This window comes from Canis lupus, chromosome 6 (genome assembly GCF_003254725.2).
Source record: "Canis lupus dingo isolate Sandy chromosome 6, ASM325472v2, whole genome shotgun sequence".
Lineage (NCBI taxonomy): Eukaryota > Metazoa > Chordata > Mammalia > Carnivora > Canidae > Canis > Canis lupus.
Genome location: NC_064248.1, coordinates 11,164,246 through 11,178,087, shown reverse-complemented (window position 1 = coordinate 11,178,087; position 13,842 = coordinate 11,164,246). Strand labels below are relative to the sequence as shown.

General features: G+C 42.4%; 1 protein-coding gene across 3 annotated transcripts in view; it reads right to left on the bottom strand.

The window, feature by feature from the left end:
* Positions 1-536: 536 nt before the first annotated feature.
* The window catches only part of CCZ1 (CCZ1 homolog, vacuolar protein trafficking and biogenesis associated), a 30,853-nt gene continuing 17,547 nt past the window's right edge, over positions 537-13,842 (bottom strand). For 2 of the 3 annotated variants that reach the window (XM_025426217.3, XM_035717974.2), the window contains exons 11-15: positions 10,200-10,233; positions 9,488-9,605; positions 2,414-2,572; positions 2,018-2,145; positions 537-1,618 (exon numbers count right to left, since the gene is read on the bottom strand). In XM_025426217.3, the coding sequence (XP_025282002.1) occupies positions 1,404-1,618; positions 2,018-2,145; positions 2,414-2,572; positions 9,488-9,605; positions 10,200-10,233 (654 nt within the window). In that variant the 3' untranslated portion in view covers positions 537-1,403. The remainder of the gene's footprint in view (positions 1,619-2,017; positions 2,146-2,413; positions 2,573-9,487; positions 9,606-10,199; positions 10,234-13,842) is intronic. The other variant, XM_025426218.3, reaches the window with a different exon arrangement.

Here is a 13,842-nt window from a genome sequence, read left to right as displayed (position 1 = left end):
GCAACAAAAATACTCCATGTCGGTGAGAAGTCCTTGGCCCTCTGCCATGCAGGTTGGGTTAAAGGCAAAAGGTGGAGAGTCCTGTCTAGAGCCAGGGTAGTACTGGTTTCCCTAAACTCTGGGATGGCCCAACAACCAAGTTACGGTAAATAAATTCCAGACGGGCTACGTGTCAGCTGTGAGGACGCAAGCGGCTGCGGCTACCCAAGAGTTCTACATGACAAATGAGGAATGCCTGACGTTTAGACCACACTGGGACACTTCCATTCAGTTCTTTGTATTACATATGGTCTAAAAATCACATTAGTACTCAAGAGAAAAACCAAGTTTAGCAATTAAGTCAGCAATGAACACATGAGACAGACAGAATGCTTCTGGGTTTGCTATAGCAGGTAGTAGGGAAGGGACCCAAACTCTGAGCAGCTCTAGCAGCTAGAATATCCCCAAGGATGAGCCAGGGGCCCACAGGGTGGGGAGGGGGCAGGGTGGTGGTCCACAAACAAGCAACAGGTGAGAGACTCAGAGCCAAACCGGAATTTAAAAACCTTAACAATTTATTCGTCTTATTTTCCAGTAAAATATTCACATAATGTCAAAAGAATGGAATGAAAGAGATGTAGCCAACTACCTTTAATTATTTCCGCATAAATATTTAAAATCTAAAAACCCCAGGGGATCATCAGACTGAGTAGAAATTTGATTCTTCAAAGCAAGTATTGCTTTACTATTGTCATTAATTCAGTCAATAATATGACCGAGAACCTGCAGTGGTAAACAAAATGCCTGCTGAGTTGTTTTTCAAAAGATGTTTCGGTGAGCCACTATCGGTCAATCCAAGAAGAATATGTTATTGAACTGTGTTGCACAAAGTTTCTTTACCTCTTCTGCAAAAAACAAACAAACATAAACAGAAAACAGGGGAGTGAGAAACTGAGGTTTTCACCTGAAAGGTTATAGGTTATATTTTAGTACCTTAAACTCTTCTGGAATATAGTTGGGAATAAATGTCTGCATTGAATGACCTTTAATCTCTTAAGGCGTAGGTCAGAAATGGTCATCAATCAAGGAAAAGGACAACAAAAAGTCAGCCTCCCGTGCCTAAAGGCCTCAGTACTGTTCCACACATCAACATGCGGCTGGTCTGGGCCCAGGGAGGTACATGCCTAACACCGCAAGTGCTGGAGACACCCACCAGTTGGGGGCCTGGAGCACAACTTCTAAAATATTGAGCAATTGGGTGCAACCCCCCAGGAACCCCAACTGCCACCAGGGCTGTGGTTCAAGCGCCCTGCTGAGGTGGCACCATCATGACTCAACTCCCCCTGTGCCGAGGTGAGTCACTGCTGTTTCTAATGCATGCAACTCTCACTACAAGTACTAGTAAGAAAAAAATGAACCGTGTCCTAGCAGATTTGTGCAAAAAATGAAACCTCACACCCAACTTTTCTCCTGTATAGAGCAATCCCCCAGCTCTCCCACTCCAGCTCGAGCAGAAGAGCAGAGGAGCCCGATGTGGCGAAGGGGACACCATCCTCTCCTCCAGCGCAAGCAGCTATCAGGATCAGCCGAGGCGGTTGCTGGAACCACAGGGCGTGGAGGACCAGACCAACCATCAGGACTGGAAGGTGAGAGAGAGGGAGCTCACCCACAGACAGGGCTGTAGCTTGCCCTATGAACCTCACAGTTCTCCCTGGGGATGGCTCTTTATCACTGGGAATAAAAGTGGACTTTTTTATACACAATGAATAAAGCCATGGGAGTTTTCTTTCTTTTAGCGTTATAGAAAATTTTCCTTTGGCTACTGCCAAGTTTCCTGTAACCTAGGGAAGCTTTTCATGTATATTTTCAAGGAATTGTACAACAGAAAAACACAGAATGGATTAAATCATGGTTTCCTTTAAGCAATGGGCAGCTGCTGTTCAACAGCCTCTGTGTGACTCGCTCTCTAGCAGGTTTCTTTCTCAGCACACTCAACAGACAGCACTCTAGTTCTGCTCAAGTACCAAAGCCTATTTACCATTTACTTCAATCAGGTTTGCGTTTTTTTGATTCAGAATAACATACAGCTCCCGCTGGTCAGACTTCTTCCCAACAACCCAGTAATCACTCATTGCCTTCACAATAACTTCTTCGTCCTCATCCACTCTGCAAGACAGTTTCCAAAATGCAATAGTTTGTTACAGGGTTATTAGAGCGTGAAAGACCCACCACTCTAAGACCAGAAGCCACAACCAGTCACTTGAAAAGTCTGGGGACCCACATGCAAGTGACTAACTTTGGGGCCTCCTGATCGGTTCAAAAGGGGGGCCCCCTCTGGGGAGGCTCCAGGATGCTCTGCTTTGAAGAAGATTCCTCCAATGCCTCTTCTCTTCTTAGAAAAGGGACACCTAATTTAAGAAATTGTTAGAATTACCTAGTAAAATCACTGTTGATGTCACCCAGAATCTTCATTAAGTCCGGATGCACAGATGTAAGTGACACACTAGGTGTTTTCCTCATGTGAATTGTACTTTTCTCGGCTAAATTCATATGGTTGAAGTAGATAAACTTAAACTGGGGTTCTTTTTCAGACCTGTGAAAACATGTCATTAAAATGTCATTCTCAAAGAATATTTATCCTAACAAGAGCACTACAATGTTAAAACCTTAAATCCATGTGGCGAAGGCCTTGTATTTTTGATGTTGGGGCCTTCAAATCAAGAATCTCAGTTAAGATGCTAATAGTAACTTATTTGATACCCATGAAGTATCCAATGATGGGATTTCCCAGAAAGCTTATCTTTTTGAAAAACCAGTATTATAACCATTTTGTGGTGATTTTCTCAACAATAGTGCTTTTAGAAATGGCAATCACTGGATTATTCACTGAATTTTTAAAAACAAATGCAAACTACACACAAGTCATCTGTCTTCTAGCAGAGGAGTCAGCAAAAGACTAGTGGCTCTGGTGCCAAATGTGGCCATTTTCCTAAAGTTTTGTTGGCATTCGGCCACTCCCATAGGTCATGTATTATCTACAGCCACTTGCACTTCAACAACAGTTGAGTGTTTGCAACATATACAGCCCACAAAATCTGAAAGGTGTATTATCGGGTCTTTTGCAGAAGTTGTTTGCTGACCTGTCTTAGGAGAGGAATAGCTCATTTATCCCACAGTGCCAGGGAATGAACATGCTCCCTGTATGTAAGGGAGGGAGAATTGAAGCTTACTATGGTAACAAAGCTTTTGTCACCCTAAATGGAGACCATTCTAAGGTGTATTTGGCTTTACTGCTGTAGCATAAAGAATATTTTAATTGGAATACATCTTTTATTATTTGAAATAACCAGACAATGCTACCACATTGCCTCCCAGGTCAGAGTCTGGACTCCTCAGGGAACCACTCTGACAGTGAGGCCACAGCTCCCGGGGCCTCCCTCCCTCCCTGCTCACAGCACCCTTAAGTTACACTCTGGGGTGTGGTGACAGCCTGAGCAGCCCTGCCACTGGGAGGCTCAGAAGCCTTCTCTGCTTACTTCAGGGTTAGGAGCCATGTTCTGGTGGGCTGAGGGTGCCGGAAATCCGACCTCCGGAAAAGTGGGTTACTACTGTAATACTTTACATCTAGGCAAAGAAAGAATGTGGATGGCTTAGTGTCCAGGAACATGAAAAGAGAATTCTCACAAAACCAGAATATGTTTTTCGTAGGCCCCCTAAAACTAACAAAAGCACGTATAACTACAAGAAACACTGGAAAAATAGAACATTTTAAAAATGCTTGGAAAGAGTTGTGAATTTAGTTGTCTGGGCATATAAACTCCTACCCAGCCTCAATCGGGCTTACAGTCCTGGCTATTCCATTTCACTCCAAAACACTCTGTGGCCTCCCTCTCTCCCTCATTTAGAATATGTAAAATATTCTTCTAAGATCTAAATGATTTCTTTTCTACCCCCAGTAGAAATTTACATTAGCAAATGCTATTCAGTAGTTAAGACAGTGACCAATGTGGCCTCTTTCCACCCCACCTTCCACTACGATAATATAAAAACAGAAATAGATTAAAAATTGCTACTTGCTCTTCACAATTAAGTTGTCCTCTTCATATAAGAAAAAGGAGAGGGCAGCCCTGGTGGCTCAGAGGTTTAGTGCCGCCTTCAGCCCAGGGCCTGATCCTGGAGACCTGGGATTGAGTCCCATGTCGGGCTCCCTGTGTGGAGCCTGCTTCTCCCTCTGCCTGTGTCTCTGTATCCCTCTCTCTTTCTCTGTGTCTCTCATGAATAAATAAATAAAATCTTAAAAAAAAAAGAAAAAGAAAAAGGAGAGACCTGCTCACAATAAAAACAGCAAGGATAATGTGCATCCTAAGACTCATTAGTCATGTCAAAAGTAACATCTAACAAATGGTGTGCTAGTTTTGAAGTAGTAGTGGCCACATTCACCTGGTATCTTTTCCAAAGAGTGAAAACGGACTCCTTTTAAACACCAAAGCATTTTTCCTCTTAAACACAGAAATGAAAATTTCTTGCCTTCTTAAAAAAGAACATGCTAAATACAGTTAATCACGTCAATATAAAATACACTGAACGCAGGGAAATACAGAATTCTTCCTGACGATGTTAAAAAGTTTGGTTTAAAATATCATAGCACAGTAACAATATCCTCAAAGAACATGGAAAGGCGAGGCCTGTCTTAACTGGTTGTAGTCTATGCTTTTTCAGTTCATATGTCCACAAGTTTTTTTTTACAGATTTTCTGTTTTCTACCAACCCTTTCTTTACATCCTTTTTTGCCCCTTCTACTATCAGCTGAAAACCTAAGTATCCGTGACTGGCAGAGTCACAGGGAGGTTTCCCACAAGTAAAGAGCAGCAGTTTTACTGAGATGCCAGAGACTAAGTGTTTAAGAACCAGGTATGTGAAAACCCATCCAAACTTCAAAAGCATGCCAGGAGAGGTTACTACAAGCCCTGAGCCCATGGAGGAAATCATCAGCTGTTTAGCAGGTGCCTGATTGCTTGTGGAGTTTCCCTGTGGAGTCAATAGTTGTTGGAACTGAGACCATCTGGAGGCTTTACTTATTCTGGGCCTCGTTCCAGATGGCTAAAGGTTGCCACACACGTGGTTTCTGGATAAGGATAGCTATTCCTCACTTAATGAACTGAACGAAAAAGATTCTGAACTGACCGATGTGGATACTGTAAAAAGGAAAACTGGCCTTTATGTAGGAGTTAAACATTACAGCTCTTGCTCCTTTGTATGTCTAGGATAATCAGGAAGTGAGGCACAGCTGGGCCCCAGGAATATACATGTGAACCCTATCCTGGAAGGAAGGCTTCTGAGCCCCTGCTCCCACTGCACCACCTCTGCACACCAGACTAACCCATCCCTTGTCATGTCCCTCCGCCTGGCATCCCATCCTAAGTCTTATCCTTACCAAGCTTCTGTCAAAGGTTTTACTCCTCACTTCTTGTAGAAATCCTAGCACCATCAGCCTCCCAAGCAATTGGGCTGTTTTAGAATTTTTTTTAAAAAAGATTCAATTTATTTATTCATGAGAAACACACACACACAGAGGCAGAGACACAGGCAGAGGGAAAAGCAAGCTCCATGCAGGGAGCCCGAATGTGGGACTCGATCCCCGGTCTCCAGAATCACACCCTGAGAAGAAGGCAGATGCTTGGGATCCCTGGGTGGTGCAGCGGTTTAGCGCCTGCCTTTGGCCCAGGGCACGATCCTGGAGACCCAGGATCGAATCCCACATCGGGCTCCTGGTGCATGGAGCCTGCTTCTCCTTCTGCCTATGTCTCTGCTTCTCTCTCTGTGTGTGTGACTATCATAAATAAATAAAAATTTTTAAAAAATGTTTAAAAAAAAAAAAAAAAGAAGGCAGACGCTTAACCGCTAAGCCACCCAGGTGTCCCTGTTTTACAAATGTATTCAAAATGACTGATTAAAAAAGGATTATAAAAATCACTCACAGGAAAGAGTCTCCTTTTCCAGTAACTTTGTCCTTCCTCCTCCTCCTCCCTTTCCAAATTTAGTATTCAAAGTGGCTAGTAAGTAAGAATATGTGAAAGAAATAAATGTCTCAGATTCAGAAAACTATGGATTTTGGGGAAAAAGTATTAAATTAGAGCCCTTAAAAATTCCAGGTGAATTAGACCGAGACACAGAAGATAAAATCATAAAAATACTACAGATAAAAATGGCATTTTAAAAATGATACTGGGATAGAAAGCTGCAAATATGACAGTGAAAACAGAAATCAAAAGGAAATGACTTATGAAATGGATTATATATGAAACCCAAATGTTATAAAAAATAGTAAAACCAAAGTTAAAAAAATACGTGGTATGACTGAAGAGTATTACATGAAAAGTGCTGAAAGAAAAGATTTAAAGCACTTCAGTGGGAAGGGCCAATGGACACAGACAGGCAGTTCATGGAAGAGACAGAAATGCCAACCTCGAGTGTCACCTAGCAGATGTCAAGACACAGCATGGAGAAGGAGTGCGAGGTGACCCACACTGTCACTGCACATTCCCTTTGCCCCAGAACTCCATGCCAGGGACATCTCCTAACACATCAGATCATTTAATACAGAGCTGTTTGAATGTTAACAGCCATAACCAGGCTACCCACCAAATAGAACAATGATTAAACAAACAGAGCTCATCTATCCAATTAAGTACCTATGAAGCCATGAAAGAGAATAGACAGATCCATATTTATTGATTTAAAGTGATGTTCATGCCATATATTTTCTAAAAGCTACAGATTTACAGCATGACTTATTTTTAAAAACCTGCCAGTAAAAAACACTGTGTCTAGGTCACTGATTTCCTATGTGTATAGATCTAAAAAGATACACGCTAAATGAGATAAGATTTCCAATATTTATATTTCTGAATTTAAAAATTATGGACATAAATTACTCTCAAAAAAAGAAAAACATTTAAAATAATTGAATTACAAAGTCCTTAAGTAGAAAAAAATCGAGGTGTCACACAAGTAATAGAAACCAAAGGCCAAACAAACCTACTTTATGCCATTCCTTAAAGGAGTGACCTCAATTTCATAAGGAACATTAAAAGAACCACAGCTTATGAGTATAAATTTGACACTAAAGATTACGTCCTGAGCTAGCCCTATGGTTGCCTCCCAGTGAGGGTTGAGGCTATCAAAACAGCTGGGCCCTGGAGTCCTGGCACTGACCTCTGGGGTCAGGATGGCTGGCTGCCTAATACAGTACTCCCCACCTATCAGCAATGCTAGGAGCTAGGATGTGAGTCTTGGAGGTCCTAGAACTGGCATGTAAAATGGTTTGACCTGGGTCAGGATTTCCAAAAGAAAAGCACATTATCTTTCCTACTCAAGAGCATTTCTAATCAGCTGAGACTTACAGTTTGGCAACAAGAGCCCCTTACAAGTAAAATCTTAGATGCATCGAGAGTAACCTTTAGGTCACCTTTCAAAGACACAAACAACTATGCCTCTAGAGTCTCTGTTCTTGGGCATTGCCCTAAGTTGTATGTTCTACCGTCAAGTTTTCCAGGCGTCCATCTTTCAGGGGCCATAGACACTACACAGTGGTTCTAGGCAGTCAGAAACTGTCCTCCGCAGTAGATGGATCTGTGCCAAACCACACACAGCGAAGTATTAACTGTAGAGTCTGATGGGGGGCTGCATGTGTGTTCAGGGTGTCATTTTTTCCACTTCCTATGTTTGAAAATTTTCATAATAAAATATCAGGGAGAAAACTCCTTTCTAGTGAAATTAGATTATTAATATCCACAGCTCTCTCCTTTCTTCAACTATTGATTTGGGAATAAAAATCTTAAATTACAGCCCTTCCTCTAGTGCTTGAAAATTCCGGGTGAATTAAAGATTGAAACACAGAAGATAAAACCATAAAGTGCCAGAGATAAAAATGGCATATTTTTAGGATATTGGAGTAGAGAGCCATAGGTATGACACTGAAGGTAGAAATCTAAAGGAAATGACTACTAAAATAAACGACATATAAATCCCACACTTGTATGTTATAAAAATAACATACCATAATAAATAAATAACCATAATAACATAAATAAAACCGAAGTTAAAAATGAGAATATACGATATGACTTCTGAACAATCCCAAGGAGAGTTGACCTTTGCAGAATAGAAGGTCCCTGACAGCAAGTCTACCTGAGATATTTGCTGGGGAGTTATGTAAAATCCATCACATCTATGGAAAGCACGGGCAGAACGGGTACCCTGTCCAGCAATCGCCCCACGGCTGGGAGGTGGGGAGTGGGGTGGAAAAACAGGGAACTACACTTCCTCTCAACAGTTTATAATTTGCATGATACCAAACAGATCTGATTCACTTAGGCTTCTTTCAGAAAAGAGAATCTGACAGTTTAATGGTGAAAATTAAACTTCAAGACACAAACCATAAGAGACTCTTAACTCTAGGAAACAAACTGGGGGGGTATGCTGAAGGGAAGGTGGGGGGCGGGGGTAACTGGGTGATGGGCATTTGATGGAATGAGCACTGGGCATTATATGCAACTGATGAGTCACTAAATTCTACCTCTGAAACAAATAATACATTGTATGTTAATTAAATTTACTTAAAAAAATTAAACCTCAGGATGGAAAGTGGTCTGGCATGTTCATTTCCTGGCCTTATCTTTTCTAACGCAAAGCAAGCTGTTGACAGTAACAATCTACGCACAGATACAAAACCTATTCGTACTATCACCTGGACCCTATGTGTGACCTCTCTACAGGCTGACGCTTCTGTAAGACCATATACACACAGCATGGAGTCACTATGCACACAGGTTATACATAAATTCAAACACGTAACTTCACAAACATAGAAAGTTCATAGACGGCTTATGTTTCTCAAAGGACTTCCCATGTGCTTGCTTCATCTTTACAGCAATTTGACTTTACATTGAGAGGAGTAGCAAGAGGTTCAGTGACTTCCCAGTGTTCTTAAATAATGAGGTTAACTTGAGTCTCCTGATATATTACTGGAGCCAGCGTCTTTTAAGGCACCAAACTCTGGCCCAATGCCCTAATGGCCTACATCACAGCTAACTTCACCCCATACATTTATGCACAAGAAGCAAAGTCCTTTCTGTCCACACAAGGCAAACCCCTGCTAATTAACACTGCCAGTGTGAATTTTACCACTGGGCAGGCAGGACGTGAGGTGGTGCTCATGAGGTCCAACCAATGGGCACAGCTAGTATGCCTAACCCCATACGTTTACGCCACAGTCAGGGCAGAGCGAGGAAATGTGTTCCCAGAAGACCCAGCCCCAGTCATCATCGTGGAGCAGAAAAGCTCAGGGAGAGTTCCCCTGGGAGCTTATAAGACAGGACTGAACTGCACACCTCTTTTCTGGATTCAAAGAAAACATGAATGACATTACCATCCATATTCTTAAGTAGAACTATCCTTACTCTTCCCAAACCAGTTAAATGCTAGAAAGTAAACATGAAGTACAAACCCAGACATCCTTTTGTTGACGTTAAATTGCTCACAGATGTCGGACGCCAGCACCGTGAGCTGGGGCCCAACAATGCTGTCCAGTCTTCGGCAAAAATCCAATGTGGGCTGTACAGAGGCTAACAATTTAAAAAATGCCAGTAAGTTTTAGAATTCTTTGTGTTGAGAAGGTCAATATTCATCTAACAGTCTTGATTACAGTATTCCAATGAAAACTTTACTGATCGGGAAAATAAAACAATGCAGTAACTGGCTCTCCCTCCCCTCCCCAAGAGAAGAGAAACTTCTAGAAGAGTCAGAGACCCCAGCTCATTGTGAATATCGATATAAACACACCCGTGGCATGGGTAAATTGGCCGGCTACCCCCACTAGACCCAAGAAGGTCAAATATTTAACTAATACCATACAGCACTCAGGGGCCAGCTGCCCTCTGGTGCTTTATAAACATTATCTCATTTAGCCCCCAAACCCCCTTTAACAAAGGTACTCTTGTTAGCACTTCATGGGCAGAGAGGCACAGAAAGGTGCCCAGGGCCTACTGCAGGAAGCAGGAAGACCAGGACTATTTACCACGGCAGAAATCAGAGAGGGCAGCCATGCTTAAGAGAGCCTCTATGACAACATGTTTACTGTTTAGGGATAGAACACAGCAAAGCGTAAAGAGAAAAGGCTTATCTACTTGGGCTGAAGTCAGATACAGGTGTGTACCTACCATCAATCATAAAGCAAACAGCTGCACTCATGGCCTGGGAAGAGAAAACAAACCAAAGATTACAAAATGGCACAAAAAAAGCAATTTGACGATGATGCAGTGGCTCTGTTTGAATCCGGACTTGAATCACTTGGTCAAGATATTTTTTAGTCTACTGGAGAAATCTGGATATGGACAGGACAGTAGAGGACACGAAGGAAGTACTACTGTTTATTTTGCTAGGTGTGCTAATAACACATGGTTAGGTGGAAACAGATGCCCTTATTAGAGATGCAAATTGAAGCATTTATGAGTGAAATGACATGATCTAACATGCTCTAGCAAAGAACATGCAGGGAAAACAGATCAAAGATTAGCATATTCTTAATTAAATTAATCTGTGTGATAAGTGCCTGGGAATTCACTGTTCTGGTCTCTATTTTTGTGTATGTTTGAAAATTTGCACGAACATAGTTAAAAAAGCCCCCAGCAAAATGATGTTCCCTTGTCTCCCTTTTTATGAGTGAATGTGACAGTTGTAACATGAGCTACAGCAACCAAGACCACAAATCACATAACTCGAATTGTTTATCAGTGGATACTATATACATGGTACAATGCAAAAACAGTCACACAGAATACGGCCTTAGGAGAAAAAGCCACAGAGCTCCTCCTGAGGCCTGTTCCAATAGGCAGCCACTTCTAGCCATTTCAGACACCAGGGCTCTACCACTGTGGCCTTCAAATGTCACACTGAATCCCTACTCATGTTACGACAGCAATGACCCCCCCCATTGGCTTTCTTCTCCCTCCCTGTGGTTTAGAGCCACTCCAGCCTCCCCACTGGTCACCTTACAGCTCCAAATGGCCCACTTCTCATGCCACAGTTCCAGGCACAAGCTCCTGGAAAACAGCTGCATTTTACACAAGGACACTTACCCCATCCACCATCGGCACCTCTCCCCACATCCACCTCTCGAGCCCTAGCAGCTATAACTTTGTTTTCACATACTTAAGCACACCAGCACTATTTTCTAAGTGAATCATAATTATCAACTGCTTATAAACAGGTTGCAAAACTGATGGATCACAGGCAAGTTCCAGCCAGTATGTTTCTTTTTGTGTAACTTTGACTTAGATACCAATGAGGTTTCCTACATAAATTCCCAATTCCAGCCTCTCCTGAAATATCAGGACATCTGAGAGCACCAGTTCTGCATTCCAAGGTGCTACCTAGTGGATGTGAGTGGCCTCTGGCCTCCTTGTGACATGGTGTTTCATAGCCCCCCATACACTAAAGCCCCATCTGTTTATGTCTGCCATCTGCAGGGTTCCTATAGGCAACTGCATGTGTGACTCCTTCCAGGTTGATTTTTTTTTTTTTAAGATTTTATTTATTTATTCATGAGAAACACAAAGAGAGAGACAAAGACATAGGCAGAGGGAGAAGCAGGCTCCTTGCAGGGAGCCCGACGCAGAACTCGATCCCTGAAACTTGGGATCATGGCCTGAGCCAAAGGCAGACACTCAACCGCTGAGCCACCTAGGCATGCCGGTTGATTTAATAAGTACCTTTCATGTCCCTTTTTAAAAACTTGAAGAATTTCAAATACATAGAAAAGCACATAGAACAGCATTATGAACCCGGCAGACCATCACTTCCCCAATGCCTGGCAGCTGAGGCAGTCCTGCCCTACCTACATGTTCATCTCAGACACCACATCAGTTACTCCTGACACACATCAGTAGGTACCTACAGAGGACCAGGACTCAGGAGCCCATTCAAAATGGCAGTATGTAAAAAAAAAAAAAAAAAAAAAAAAAAAAAAATGGCAGTATGAGGAGCTCCACAGATCTCAAACACCATAACTGGAGAAAACTGTAAAAAAATGTTAAGTTTCCAGAGGGAAAGTGTCCTAAGGGCAGACAGCAAATGGAGTAATGTTTCTTTAAGAAAACCTATAAAATCTGAGTATTAGCAGCATCAGTCTTTATAACTTCAGAGCCATCAACACATACGTTAAAAACAAGGAAGATCGCAAATCAAGAACTTAAACTTCCATTCTCAGACCTTGGAAAAAAGGTAGAGCAAACTAAACCTAAAGCAAGAGAAGGAAGAATATAACGAAGATCAGAGCAGAAATAAATGAAATCGAGAACAACAATATAAAAAAAGCAACACCAGGAGTTGGTTCTCTTAAAAGATAAGCAAAATTGAAAATCCTTTAGCTAGACCACCTAGACCAAGGCATAAAGAGAGGAGACACAGGACACCTGGGCAACTCAGCAGTTGAGCAGCTGCCTTCTGCTCAGGGCGTGATCCTGGGGTCAGGGATCAAGTCCCACACTGGGCTCCCTGCAAGGAGCCTGCTTCTCCCTCTGCCTATGTCTCTGCCTCTCTCTGTGTCTCTGTGAATAAAAATAAATAAATAATTTTTTTTAAATGGGGGGGGAGGAGAGGAGACACAAATCACTAAAATGAGGGATTAAAGAGGAGACATCACTACTGATTTATGGGGGAAAAGGGATTTGAAGGCTATAATACTATGAAAAATTATATACGAAACAACTCAAAACAAATTCCTAGTAAGACACAAACAACTGAAACTGACTCAAGAAGAAATAGACAATAAGGCACAGAGTAAGTACAGAGACTCTTTCACAATGTTAAGGTTTCCAACAAAGACAAGCCCAGATGTAGATGGCTTCACTGTGAATTATTAAAAGAATTAACAACAATCCTTCACAAGCTCTTCCAAAAAACAGGAAAGGAGGAAACAATTCCCGACTTAGCTTGAGGCTGGTAGTACTCTGATACCAAAACCAAACCATAACTTCAAAAGGAAAAAAACACACAGGCCAACAATCCCTTCAGGCCCCAAGCCCACAGGCATCAGCAGGCCACTGGAGGGCTGGAGACTAAGGCCAGTGACACGGGCAGTCAGGTGCATCTGTGTGGCCAACATCCAGTAAAAACCCTGGATGTCAAGGCTCCTGTGAGCTTCCCTGGATGTTCGTACTACATACACATCATGTCACTGCTGGGAGAAACAGGCCCTGTGCTGTCTGCACAGCTTCACCAGGAGAGGACATCTGGAAGCTTGTGCTGGGTGACCCTTGGATACTGCCCCAGGTGCCTCTTCCCTGGACCATTTTTCATGTGTACTCCTTTGCTGTAATCAACTGTAACTGGGAGTGTACTGGCTTCTCTGAGTCCTGTGAGTGCCTCTAGTGAACTCGTGGGCCCAATGGTCTTGGGGGCCTCTGAGCTAGCAGTGTCAGGAGCGAGGGTGGTCTTGGGGACTCCTGAGCGAGTGTGGGTCAGGAGCGAGGGGTGGTCTTGGGGACCCTTGCACTTTGCAGCTAGACACCACTGAATTGAATACATTAAAGGCGCTAATTATACAGTATGTAAATTACATCTCAAGCTGTTTTGAAAAAAAATTTTTTTAAAATAACCGTGATGCCATCATCCTATTAAAAATTCTATCTATTGATTGACTCTAAAAATGGAAATTCAATAAACAACAGAGTGTACCAGGGTATTTCTTCCACTTGGCTTCAAAGTCATTCCCCTGAGTCATTCAGAGGATTCTGAACTTGATACAGAATTGGACTTCTCCCTACTTCAGTTATGGCTCATTTTCAGACACATCTGTACAAC